The sequence below is a fragment of the Triplophysa dalaica genome, chromosome 2, assembly GCF_015846415.1.
Source record: "Triplophysa dalaica isolate WHDGS20190420 chromosome 2, ASM1584641v1, whole genome shotgun sequence".
Classification (NCBI taxonomy): Eukaryota; Metazoa; Chordata; class Actinopteri; order Cypriniformes; family Nemacheilidae; genus Triplophysa; species Triplophysa dalaica.
Genome location: NC_079543.1, coordinates 2,595,857 through 2,610,352, shown reverse-complemented (window position 1 = coordinate 2,610,352; position 14,496 = coordinate 2,595,857). Strand labels below are relative to the sequence as shown.

At 38.5% G+C, this 14,496-nt stretch overlaps 2 protein-coding genes across 2 annotated transcripts; one reads left to right on the top strand and one right to left on the bottom strand.

Annotated features, from left to right (window-relative positions):
* The first annotated feature begins 598 nt into the window (after nt 1-598).
* LOC130410750 (tripartite motif-containing protein 16-like) lies at nt 599-4,767 on the top strand. Its single transcript, XM_056735594.1, has 6 exons — nt 599-1,190; nt 1,345-1,443; nt 2,429-2,662; nt 2,766-2,913; nt 3,042-3,095; nt 3,540-4,767. The coding sequence occupies exons 1-6, from the start codon at nt 624-626 to the stop codon at nt 4,166-4,168; spliced, it is 1,731 nt and encodes a 576-aa protein (XP_056591572.1). The 5' UTR covers nt 599-623; the 3' UTR covers nt 4,169-4,767.
* A 586-nt stretch (nt 4,768-5,353) lies between these two features.
* slc25a10b (solute carrier family 25 member 10b) lies at nt 5,354-13,757 on the bottom strand. The gene is made up of 11 exons (XM_056737292.1): nt 13,344-13,757; nt 10,027-10,146; nt 7,863-7,977; nt 7,660-7,708; nt 7,538-7,579; nt 7,412-7,455; nt 7,236-7,306; nt 7,062-7,154; nt 6,837-6,914; nt 6,577-6,633; nt 5,354-6,490 (listed from the first exon to the last, which is right to left on the bottom strand). Exons 1-11 carry the CDS (start codon nt 13,431-13,433, stop codon nt 6,389-6,391), a joined length of 861 nt encoding a protein of 286 aa, XP_056593270.1. The 5' UTR covers nt 13,434-13,757; the 3' UTR covers nt 5,354-6,388.
* Between the last annotated feature and the right edge of the window lie 739 nt (nt 13,758-14,496).

Sequence of the window (14,496 nt, the reverse complement as noted above, 5' to 3'; positions counted from 1 at the left end):
TATTTACACGCCCTCCTGTCATTTTAACCTTTGTGACATTTTTTCTTCTGCAGAACACAAAAGAAGATATTTTTGAATGTTGCTGACAGAAACGCATTTGTCCCCTTTGACTTGCATTGGTTTTGTTACTGAAATGAACGTTGCTCTGACGCACATCACTGTCCAATGTAAACCAGAACTTGATGAGCTGGATTGGGTGCATGTGCTGGAGATTTTGTTAGGTAACAGAATTGATTAGATCAGACTTGACTCTCTTTAAACTATTAAACAAATCAAATTTGGATTGCCCATATCTATGATATTTATGTGAAGAGGACTCGCCTGTAATATTGAGATGATTTCTTATAATTCACTGTTTTCACACAAGCCAATGTAAGCTCAAGCAGCTCTTATGTTGTCTTGAAGGAGAGCTTACAAAATTTTGAACGCTCCTCAAATTCTGTTTACACAGAAGGTAGGTTTGTTGTGACACAAGCTTATTGACCCTCTAAAAGGCCACTCCTTCTTTTGCGGCTCGTGATTTCAGGGAAACAAAACCTAAGGTTCACTTCTGCACAGTCACTGTTAGAGTGAGTGAGTGAGTGAGTGAGTGAGTGAGTGAGTGAGTGAGTGAGTGAGGGACGATGGCTGAGGCGAGGGTCTCCTTTGATGTGGACCAGTTCAAATGTCCTATCTGCCTGGAGCTTCTGACTGATCCTGTGTCTATAAACTGCGGACACAGTTTCTGCAATAGCTGCATTCAGCTCAAATGGAATGAAGATGCGAATACAGGAGTTTACAGCTGTCCCTTGTGTAGACTGAAGTTTTCTTCAAGACCGGTGCTGGGACGAAACATCATGCTGGCAGATATGGTGGAAAGAATGAGGAAGATGAGTGAAAGACAACTGGCTGGACCTGATGATGAAGAATGCTCTGTCTGTGCTGGGGAAAAATTCAAAGCCATCAAGACCTGCCTGGTGTGTCTCGCGGCCTACTGTGAAGTTCACTTAAACCTCCACGATGAGCTGAACCCAGGTGATAAGCACAGGGTGGTCAATGTCACGGGCAAGCTTCAGGACAAGATATGCAGCATTCACAAAAAACTCAAGGATGTTTATTGCTTTGAAGATCAAAAAAGTGTGTGTGTGGAATGTGTACCAGGCCATAGAGGACACCGTTTCATCACAAATAATGCTGCAAGATATCAACAAGTAATGTATAACAGATTTCATATTTTATATATATATGGAATGTAATACTTGCACTCCAGCATGTAACATTGATTCTCATGACTGAAAACAAATTTAGCTATAATATTAATGTGCTTGGATACAGTTTGTATCTTACTTATGGTTCTTATTTCAGTATCATTTACATCAAAGTGCAATAATGGGATTGGAACGGAGGATCAAAGAAACAGAAAATGCGCTTAAGACACTTCACAAGGCTAAAGAGGAATTTAAGGTATATGCAATTCTTCAACAAGAAATCTCTGCCATGCAACATTCTGAAGTCAATTTAACTTGGTCATTTGGACGATCCAAGTTCATTTGAACCGTCGCTAGATATTGTCCAAGGGAGCAAGTCTACAGTACTTTATATATTCACTTCAGGCAGATCTATAGACCATAATGCAACATGATTCTGATGTTTTAACAGAAATTGTGATAACGTCTCTAAAATGAGTTGTTGTTTAAGTTTTCATTGCACACATTTTAACGTTTGAATGTGTGTGCGCATACTAATGATCATTTCAAATAATGCTATAAAACCAAATACTGTTATTTCAATAAGCACATCGTGGCCTGGAATTATACAATTCTATCTGCATTCTGAACAATTTTGAGATACAAAGAATTTGCATTTCATATGGCAAAAACAATAATATGGGGAAAAAATGTCAGAGAGCTTTTGACTCCCCCATAGACAGCAACATAATGTACAGTCAAACAGTCTCACGGGAATTCGTGACATTGTCATGAAGTGTTATTTATTTAAACATGTTCATGGATACAAATTTTCCCCCTTTTTACATGTTTGTCAACACGACTTCTATCGTGTAACCCAGCATGACTTTAAATCTGATCTATATAAATACGCATAAGACGGAGTCATTCGTTTGAATTCCTACAATTGATTGATAATATTGTGCATATGCCACAAACTGCAATGGGACTATATTGAATCAAAGCTTAAAAAGTTTGACATCTTTAAAATTTAAATTAGTCCATGTGACTCCAGTGGCTCGACCTTACTTTCATGAAGCAACGAGTCTTCTCTGTGTGCGCATTAAACAGATATAGGCAAACAATTTTCTGACTCCCACGTCAACTAACGCAACCCTAACATACCCAAATTGTGCACATTGTTATTTGTCGTATTAAAAATAACATTTCAAAAGATTCTTACGTTTTTAGTTAGCTATGCACTTTGCATAATGTTTGTACAGAGGTCAACACAGGCTCTGGAGAAAGACTGTGAGAAAACCTTTGAAGATCTGATCAGTCTAATAAGAAGACAGCAATGTGTGGTCAGAGACATGATAAAAGTGAGGGAGCAGAAAGAATTACAGCGATCAGACAGGATTCAGACGCACCTTCAGATGACGCTTGTTGAAATAAAAAACAGAGCAGATGAACTAAGGCAGCTTTCAAGAACAGAGGATGACATTTACTTCCTTCAGGTAACAATATAAAACCAGTCTTCAATGACATAGTCACATGTTCAGTTTCTTTAACTTTAAACCTTTACAGTAATTGTTTATTATGTATGTATATATTTTTTAGAGAATGTCACTTCTCCAAGCAGCATTACAGTTTCAGCCTCCTCCAAAAATCACAGTCAACATGTCCATCTTTGACAATTTAAAAAGATCTGTGTCAAACATTAAAACACAAATTGAGCAGATTTTCAAGAACGAAACAGCCCAAACAGGTAATAGCCTAAAAACGCAAAACAGCAGTGACGGATCCAAAATCGCTATACTTTCACATATATAGAGTTCATCAGCCTTGTGTTCATAGCAATCAGCCTTGTGTGTGTTTTTTCTGTTTCAATTATAGAAATTCAGCTGATTATGAAATCAACTCCAACAACTAGAGAAGATTTTTTGAGATGTAAGAGACTGTAAATATAACATAACGACACACCATTTGCTGACATATACATATTATCATATCAATTATTTGATTTGTATCAAAGTTTTGCATAGTGTTTTGTCATGTTCACTTAAAAAAAAAAAAAAGTTTGATCAAGACATACCAGCAGAAGCGTGTTTTTGGCTTAGACATTTGAAATTTCTAACCTTACATTGCACATACTGCCGTAATACACAAAACCAAACTGATGGATGCTTAATGGCACTATTCACTGAGGCATGAGCCGAATTAACTCCCTTGTCTTTAAGTAATATAGGGCATAGTAATATATGTACCGTGTGACATCGAACAGCCTATAACTCATTACGAACTAGAATTAGAAAACAATTGACAAAACAAGCATAATGGTATCTCAAAAAAGTGCAATGCGTGATAAAAATAGGCTTCCTTTTTCTTAAACAGATTTCCAACCACTGACACTGGACTCCAAAACTGTTCATAAGAATCTCATTCTGAGTGAGAATAACACAAGGCTAACATGGATTGATGGGGAAATTTTAGATGGGAAAAAATACATTCCTGAGAGATTTACATACTTAGCCCAGGCACTGTGCGTGCAGGGTTTGAGTTCATGCAGTTATTGGGAGGTGGAATGGGGAGGTCCACAGGTCTACATAGCAGTCGCATATAAAGGGATTCAGAGGAACGGATGTAGCAGTTGTTTGGGTCTTGGACATAATGAAAAATCTTGGAGCTTGTGCTGTAGCCCTTCCAGGAGATATGTGTGTCACGATTTTAAAGAAACTGAAGTTCTTGAACAAATCTCCACAAGAATTGGAATTTTTCTGCATCACAAAGCAGGAAGTCTGTCCTTCTACAACGTCTCTAACAACACAATGAGCTTAATCCACCAAATCAAGGCCAAGTTTACAGAGCCACTGTACCCTGCTTTTTGGGTGTTTGATGGCTCATATGTAAGACTGGGTCAATTTTGGGAGAATGTGGCTCATCCACACACCATAAAAGAGATTAAGGAGCAAAATAAAAAGGAATGCTCAGTGCTTTCTCAATTCTACCTTTGGCACTATTAATGACGGGATCTTATAACCGCGTGCTTCAGCTTCTCAAGTGTAAACAGAAGTAATATTTTCCAGTTTTACAGGTAGATTGAACAAAATTACCTGTTAGTTCTTTTTTATCTGTGCGGTGTGTAAACCCAGAGGCCTTGATTCCCATCCTGGATCACAACACCCAGAAGGAGCAAGTTGTGGTCCCCATGAACAGTGCATTTTTTAAATCATTTTCTGTTATAGAATATATGCCCCTTTGAAGTGGACTTTAAGGTTCGTTACTTTGTAATATGGTTTTCTGGGTCAATTAAAATGTGAGAAAGCACAAAAGTTGCAGCTGAAAGCAAGAAAACTAGTGCTATATTAAACAGATGCTCAGGTGATATTTGTAATTTTCAGATCACATTAGCCATTGTGTTTTATACTGTGGTGCATTTAATTTAACTAAATGTGATGTGAAATTAATGTTTCTTTCAGAATGATTTTTGGTATAAAATTGGGCATTAATTGTATGATTGAGCTTTACAATGAACACAACTTATTAAAATATAACTCTACTTTGTAATCACGCACATCTGTTCAGCTCTGTAAATATGCAGGCTTTGTCAGTGTATATCAAACGTTTTAAAACACATGCTTACTGTATCTCAATCTGTGAAAAATCTTATTGGTTTGGATTCATTTTAATTACACAAACATACCAATGAATGTATACATTTATGTAACTGATTATTAAACTTATTGCATTATGGCAAGATTTCCTGTCATTTACTGACCATATTACATTTTTCTGGCAATGTGACAATTACTTAATAATATGAAACTTGTCTCCCATTAAAAGAGAACATCTGTACATGTGTATGAGAGAAACAATGAAAAAAAAAAAAAAAAAAAATTGCCTCAATCTTCAACCATTTTGTGATATTAGCAAGCAACATTTATTTCCATACATTTACTTGTTAAATATAATTTAGCTTCTGGTCGCATATTTCCATGCAGGCTAAGACCATACAACTCAAACAGCAACTCTCCTTTTCAAACAAAATGAGACATTTTCCTCCCTGTTTGATCACAAACCCCCATGCAAACACATCACTGTATGAACCAGCGACCTCTGCTGGCACCAATCATATTCATACTGTGTACAGTGTGATGTGTATAAGCAGCATCTATTTGAGCTGTGTCTAAAATAAATGTACCTATATGGTAATTTCACAATTTATTTTAAGGTACCAATTAAGTAAAAACAAATACACTTGTAAAAAAGTTTGTTAATACATGCTTCATTCAAGCAAAACACTCCAATAAGTCCAGTTTTTCATGATCAGGCTGCAAATTATTACTACATTAGTGCAAATTAATCAAATAAAAAAAATTCCCCATCACCTGGTACATAAACAACAACAGTTATTCGGCAAAAATGTTACAAACACAGAGAACCGCACTGGAACACACTGCAAGAGCTCCATGTGCTGGAGAACCTCAGGGTCATCTCACAAAATTCACATTCATTTTTTTTCTCAAAATGCAAATTTTTGATTCTGTCCATTTAGATATATATATTTAATGTTACTTAATAAAATCATCAGTACGGATAGCACAAAATGAACAGTTTATTATTTTCTTAAGGTCAAACCAGTTTACTAATGTTTATTGTGAGGGAATGTAAAACTATTTAAAGAAATCTAATTCCCTCCTTGTTCCCTACACATTCTTTTGTGTTCCACAGCTAAAGTGATATCAGTTTGAAGTAACATGACAGCCATTTAATAAACCCAGAACTTCCCCTCAACACTCTTTTAACATCTCATTATAACAGAAGGATTAAAGAACAGCATTAAAAATAATCGATCTTAATGTGTAATTATTCATTCACAATATTAAAATAATCTCTACAGATAGATAACATCTACAATCTACATCTCATTCTGAACAGATGAGTTAAAGGCAAACTATTCCCAGAAGATCCAGTTGAATGTGTCCGGTCCCAGCATCAGCTCCTCTCATCTCCTGAGTTCCTCCACTGAACCTCGTCAAATCACAGCTGGAGGATGAAGAGCCGACAGACTCACCAGCTCATCTCCATCTCAGATGTGTGTGTCATACACGAGCAGAAGTGATGTCACCATATTAATGACGTCATTACGTGTAACGTGAGAGAGAAAAGACCTGGAAATGAGCAGCTGCTTTAAGATGAGGTCAACAGGAAAAGGTCAAGAGGTCAAAGTTCAGCAGACGCGTCTAACTGATCACTATGATCCCGAAGTATTTCTTCAGCTGCTCCAGAAACACAAATGTCAGGATTGTGTGAGGAATCAAGCGGATTCCGGCCGGGACTAAACCCTGTAATATGATTGGATGATGAGAAACAGAACGTTATGTTTTTTTATTGATTCACACTTGGGAAAAAAACATTTAGTGTGTCATACCTTGTAAAAGGCCAGTGGTCCGAGTTTGGCAGTTTCGGTCAGGCAGTGCACCACACCCTGTACAAAAATAAATGAATAAATGATTAAAAATCGACAATTATTAATGAACACTGACCACAATACAATCACTTATAGTAATCCAAATAATAAAATATTAAATGTATCTCTAGACATGAGCTTTGGTTCACAATAAAATTGGTGTCAAATGAAAGTGGATCCTGTCACTAACTCAAATAAACTTAAAAATGACAGAAACTCACTCTATATTCTCCTTTAGAGTTCATTAATCTGGTCTTCATCACATCCAGCGGCTGGCAGAGAACCGTCGCACAACCTCCCTGCACATAAAACAACCGCTCGTGTCATTACAATCAAACCAAGTCAAAGAAGTCTTAACCTTGTCATTAAAAACAAAATAATGCTTTCCAATATCCATCACTTGAAGACATCTTCAAAACTGACCAATCAGAGGCCTCGTTACTCACAGCGATGAAGCTTGAGAGGAAGTGAGTCATTATATTATCTCCCATGAGTCCCGTGCCCAACACCAGCTGCTTGGCCTGATCATAACACGCCAGCTGACGGAGACAGAGACAGACTGAGCATCTACAGCATCAGTAACCTGACCAATCATTACCCAGAACGCACTGCTTCCTCACCTGTCCAACAGTGACCAGAGCTCCTCTGCTGGAGGCCATGGTGGCTCCTGAGAACAACCTCCTGGTGCCCTCTGACAAAGACAGAGAAAGCGTTATGTGTAGTCACAAATCGTATTGTCGTTGATAAACATAAATAGACGGACAGACACAAGGACAAAAGGACAGAATGTTCTTACCCTCACGCCAGACCCTGAAGAGTCCGTCCAGCGCGTGTTTATAGCTGTCAGAGACACACACACATGATCAATCACTTCATCACATACGCATCTGGGTTTTAAATGCGATGTTTGAACAACACTCACTTTCTCCTCAGCTCGGGAGGGAGTTTCATATCATTCTGCATCCTGCCGAGATGAACAACACACACATCAGCTACACAAACAAACATCAGTAACACAACCCAGAGAGTGGTAATAACACGCACCGGACGTTAACCATGTCAGCTGGAGTCCCGATAAAACCCCCTGTGAATCCTGGAGACAGACAGATGCATTAATGTGAGCTGTTGTCTATGGGAGCAGAGAGACACCGGTGCAGGGGATTGTGGGATTGAAGGTATGACAAGCAAACACAGAAGTGTCGATAGACTGAGATATGCTCAACTTTACACGGTTAGCGTGTGTTTACCTCCAAACGCCCCCAGCAAAACCTTCTGATAGAAAGGCATCGGGCCCTGACCGCCACTGCCCATCATGTCTCTGACTGTCTCATAGATGGCAAACCTGGTCAGAGAGTACGACATCTACACACAAAGGAGAGAGAGAGTGAGAGAGAGCGAGACGGTTATTTGTTTTAAGTCTCCAGCATGTTTTTCATCTGATATCATGTGCAAGTTGACAAACCGTTAAAAATGTAATCTTCTCGAAACTATTCATACTTGATAAAAGTCCAGTTTCACAGACAAGGGTTAGCTTAAGCCAGGACTATGCCTTCGTTAAAGTGATAGTTCACACAAAAAAGAAAATTCGGTCCTTTATTCACCCTCTTGCCATTTCAAACCCGTATGACGTTCTTCAGTACAACAATAGAGAAGATCTTTTGAAAACTGTCGGTAACCAAAAACATGTGGTTCTCACTGACTTGCACTGGTTTTCTGTTCATGCAATAGAAGTCAATGGGCACCAGCGGTTTTCGGTTACCAGCATTCATCAAAATATCTTCTTTTGTGTTAGGATAGTTATAAAAACGTTTTAGAAAAAAACATGACTGGTTTGCACCTTGAGACTTAAAAATGGCCGGATTTATTTTAAGATATGTCAGAGCAAGTTATTTTCAGTTTAGTGAAGTGAAAGTGACCAATTTGTCAGTTATGGTGACACATATCCGAGATATACCTCTGCTTTTAACCCATCCAGAGAGTAGTGAACACACGCACAGCAAGTGGTGAACACACATACACCCAGAGCAGTGGGCAGTTATCGCTGCAGCGCCAGGGGAGCGAGTAGGGATTAGGTGCCTTGCTCAAGGACACCTCAATCGTTACCCGCCTGACCTGAGGATCGAACCGGCAACCTTCTGGTGACGAGTCCAACCCTCTAACCATTAGGCCACGACTGACCCTATTAGGCCACGACTGCCCCTATTAGGCCACGACTGCCCCTATTAGGCCACGACTGCCCCTAGACAGCTTCATTTTAGACTGGGATTAGCCTTAATCCTTATCTGTGAAACCGTCGACTGTCAAGGCAAAATGGCACAATTCTCCTTCATTTCTAAGACAATTTGAACAAGTGTTTAGTGAATGCTTAGTGAATAAATATAAATTACAGGCAGCCCAAAATCACTTAACTTTCACTCAGTGTTATTTTTACACCTTAACACTGAACAAAGAGAGACTGATAGCCCACACATCTTTACCCTATATAAAGACTTTTAATCCATTGTGTCATAATAAACCTACAAATTTGATGCAATCTCTAAATATATTATACATACGGTTTGCACAAACATAAAACCTGTTAACATGCATATAATTGTTTTTGACCAAAGCAGGCTAAAAAAAGAAGATACAAAATAATATTAAAACTTTTTGGCGTAAGTACATAAATATTATTTGTATCGGCAATAAAGTATGACACTTTTGGCCAAAAATGACTAAACTGGAAAACCATACACATTGTTGCTTCTGTCTGTCTGTCTGTCTGCTGCATGTTTACATTTATGTTGTTAATAATATCAATACATGTTTAATAGGCTTCTAAAACACTATGGCCTTCACAGACACAGTTCATCTTAAGCCAGGAGGACTATGCCTTCGTTGATTTAAGATATTTCTGTCGCTTTTATAAAAAAGCATTAGAAGAATACATTACTCGAGTGCATCTTAAGACAAAACAATGGCACTGTTATATTTTAAGATATTTCTAGGCAAGTTATATTCAGTTAAGACAGTTCACACATTTCTTTTATTCTGAGACAAGCCTTAAGCCTTATCTGTGAAACGTCAGTTGTGTTATGATCTATGTATCAAATTGAATGGTTCACGTTCTGTTCCTCACGTAGCACAAGTACAGAATATTTCTGGCAACGTTCCCGCTCTCCGCATGTAAAGCCGACGTGCTGGTATTTTAACAGCGTGTCCTTCCTACACGTGGAAAAACTGTGTTCAATTTAAGCCAAAGGTTAAACCTGTGAACACTATATTGTATGTCCAGTTGCATAACAGTTAGTTTTGTATTACTTGCACACAAACATAAAAATACTATGTTAAAAAATTTGTATAATATAAACAAACATTGTTTGAAAAGAAACACTCAAGGTTTTTCTTTTAGTTCTCAGTTGTATCTCTCACCTGTCTGCAGAGGGAAGCACTGAGGCCGTTGTAGAGCGCCAGCACCCCATCGTTCTTCACCACATGCATTGCCATGCCGACCATTCTCATCTTCACCTCCTGCTGCGTCTGCAGGTGAACCTGTTCAACAACATCATCGGTTACATCATCAACTTCATGGCACGGCAGATAAATCTCACACAATTTTCATATTGGAAAAAGTTGATGCAATTTAAAAAGATCTTCTCAAATATAACCATTCTGAAGAATACACACTTCCTTCTTTTATAGACAGAAAAACAATGAAACACACACAAAACAAAACTACACACACGTATAAGGCAGGTCAGGCCACTTTTATTGCTCGGGCAAAGCAGTACAACACAAAGAGAAAGTTAATGTTGTGTTAATAACAGAGCAAATCTCATATGGGAATCTGACACCGCATGTCATTCAAGCATCTGGTGGACCTGCAGCAACATGCAACACAAATGATGAACAGAAGACTGCCAACACAGCACAAAACCACACACACACACACACACACACACACAAACAAACAAAACAAACACACCCAAATCAGCACATCTGAAATAACAGCAAACAGTCACTCTTGCACGTATGCCAACAATAACTTTCACAATTATGCAGGAGATAAAAAGCTACAGACTGCTGAGAATATTAAATATCGTTGAATAAAAGATAAACATGCCAAAGACGACACCAATAGGGAATTTCAATACCTCGACATTATCAAAATGGCGACAGCAAGTTACAAACAAAAGACACACAGATGTGGATGATAAACCAATCCCTCAAAACAAAGCACAACCTGTGATATCCATCAGATCAGATTTATTTAAAGTAATTCAGAAAATTAATAAAAAAGTTAAGGAATGTGACTGAAGCAGGGTAACACTGTGGTACTTTGCTCTCATGAGCGGTATTATCATCTCCAGTAGCAAACACTTTTCCGATATCTACATGAACCTTCACATCAAACACTTCCCAACACAACTGTTCTTGCCAAGAGTGGATGTGTGTCCGTGTGTGTTTGTGAACTGTGTATTATCTTTTGGTTTGGTATGAACACAACAATAACAAAGATAATGTTTTTACCTTCACAGATAAACCCGAGAGCTCTCAGACTTCTTGAGATAAAAGAATATCAGTTCAGAGAGCATGTGTTTGTTGCTGCTCACAGTATGTTTGACCTCAAAAAAATCTCTCTCTGATCTTGTTCTTTCATTCCTGTCCATCGTGAAACGTTAATAGTTCACAAGCAGGGTGTGTACAGGAATCATAAAGCTAAATTTGATACTTTTTAACTAAGAATTTTACATACAGTTTAAGACCTCATCGCTAAACTTCGCCTAACACCAATTCATAATCGGTTACATTGGCGATACTTTAACTTTATACCGAACGTAAACTAGCACAACTGAACAGTGTTAGTTGTGATAACTCCTTATTGTGCAACATAATTCAGAAGGGTGGGAACGAACCACAGGAGAATTAATTGAGTGACTAACCAAATTCAAGTTATATTAGAAAGAGAAACCTCACGGTTATCCCCAGAGACGGCCCTAACAAATCCTTATCCTCCAAACATTTGCACAAAAACTTGTATTTATTTTCTCCAATTGTCAACCATGTTGTTTAACAACCGTGTGTAAATGGACATCCCACTATTCGCCTACGCAAATATTAAATTCAAGCAAACTTTAGCATATAATTTCTTTAGACGAATATTATAAGATGATGCAAAATTGCATACCTTGGAAAATGTATTTAAGACTTTTTTAATAAATTCTGTCGTCATTTACCCAACCTCAGGTTGTTTCAAACAAGTATAAATATCTTTGTTCTGTTAAACACAAAGAAATATATTTTTAAGAATGTTAGCAATTTTCAGTTCTGTGACATCATCCACAACAATTGTATCTTTTTTTATGTTTTGCTGAACACAAATTGAAGTGTTTTGAAGAATTTGAGGAACACAAACAGTTCTGGGGCACCTTTGACTTCCATTTAATTTGTCCTAATATGGCACAAAAATGATGTCACAGAAAATGGCCAACACTCCTCCAAATATATTTCTCTGTGTTCATCAGAACAAAGTAATTTATACTGGTATGAAATGACACGAGGATGAGTAACATATTAAAGTTGATAAATAAATTTAAAGACCCCGCAGACGCCCTGACAACATAACCAAAGTCCACTAAGTCTTGACTCAACTGGATGTGCACAAACACAAACTGCCCAACCAAATGGCAAGCATGTGCTCTTTCGACATATGTGTAACCCGTGAGGAATCGTGACACAAGTATGTCAAGAATGTTGTTTCATTGCTCCTTGAAACACACAAACACAGACACACTGTAAATATCTGTCACATAGACAACGTTACACAGCACAGACAGGATCTTAAAATATCTACAGTCTTTAACACAGCATGCAACATTTAGAAAGCATTCATTTGAATGCTTAAATTCTGCCGCATTTCTCCATGTGATCAAAGGCTGTTTGATATAAGAGCATTATTGTCTGTTTTACACTAAGTGCAATTGAACAAAGGCCTTTACTGAAACCTGACTTGTATTTTACTGCCGAGACTGCAGAAGTGACCTCTCTGTCCTGTTATAATACAACTACACAGCCGATCATCTGACACTGTTACTTAGTGCAGCAAAGATTTGTAAAACTGTGACTAAAGCTGATGTGGATATAGTGCATGACATAAAGAAGTGAATTTAACAAATGTAGAAAACATATATCCAAATCTAAACTCAAAATAATCTGAAAACAAAAATGTTGTTGATAGACAAATATATAAATAATGATTAATATATAGACCAAGATGATGAGTTAAAGACGTCTGGTCACTTCAATATTAACAGAATTGCTCAATAATAGAGCTTGACGAACAGGAGTAATCCTGCACTGTCACTTTACAAAATTAAGAATAACTTTAAATGAATAGTGAACATTTTCAGTTATATATTAAATTATATTACGTTACTATTTTTGGGTACAAACATTTTTTTATAGCTTACACATTTATTAACCAGCGTTGTTTACATTCATATAAAATCACCCACTAATCATAATAACTGCAAGATAACTTATATTAGTGATTTTTAGTGACACAAATATTTAATATGTAATCAAAAATATCGGTTTCATTCATTTGTTGACATCTGAAGGAACTCTAAAACTAAAGCGGATTAAACCCTCACAAGTTCGGAGTCATATCACGTGCGCGTGCGGTTTTAGAGTGCGTGCGTGCGTGACATCAGGTGGAAGCGCTCACGCAACCTCCACGGTCATCTCACCTTCACCAGGTCCAGCGGGTGCGTGCAACACGCGGCTCCGCACGACGCGATTCCGCCGAAATACCAGCGCGACATCCGTTTCTCCGTCATCTCTCCGGTTGGGTTGAACGTCGGTCCGTCTGGAAGCACGCGAGCCGTCCTGGCGTTCTGACCAAACCGTCTGGCGCGAGTACGAAGAGAACCGAGTTTAATCTTCGGCGTGCCGGTAACTCCGATGTGCACGAGACATTCCGAGTGCGTGGCGTGAGCGAGTGCGAGCCAAGGACAGACGCGCGCTGCAAAGTTCACGAGTAGCCAATTGCTCGAGCGCTATCGGGAACGGCCTTCCGGTGCACCTGACCCCCCCTACTGACACACACCCATTATAACAATCACACAAACTGAGAAAAACGTCCATCAGACACATCGGTGCTTCTGCAATAGCATCAATGCGATGAACTCTAACCTCTTAAAGAGACAGTACTCTGTAAAAGACGGCGACAGTCGGGCGAATCAGTGCGCTGTCACTTTAAGAGAAGACGCTTCCTTATAACGCATTGTTGAGGGCGGATACAATAGTAACACACTCGTCTTGTGTTAAAGTGTTTAGCGGGCTATGAAGTATTGGGTTGTGAAAATGGGCAGTCATCTCAGACATGTCATGACCCATATTTTCTTAAACTTTCTCTTTTGGATTTTATCCGAGTTTGGCAGAATAGGTTTCAATTCTCTCTCTCCCCCCTCTCTCCCTGCTCTCTCTCTCTCTCCCCCTCTCTCCCTCTTTCTCTCTCTCTCACCCTCCCTCTCTCTCTCTCTCCCCCCCTCTCTCTCTCTTTCTCTCTCTCACCCTCCCTCTCTCTCTCTCTCTCTCTCTCTCTCACACCCTCTCTCTCTCCCCCCCCCTCTCTCCCTCTCTCTCTCTCTCTCTCTCTCTCTCACCCACTCTCTCTCTCTCCCCCCCCCCTCCCTCTCTCTATATAAAGCCCCAACACAGTATCAAAATTAGGACACATTTAGCTATTTGGGGGGTAAATAAATTCACGACATTCAGTATTTCTATTTTTCAACAAGGTCATTTAGTTCTTATTATCTGGATCTTTGAAGACAAACAAATATACAAATAGTCAATAATTAATAACACCTTAATTAATAACATCATTAACATTAATAACAT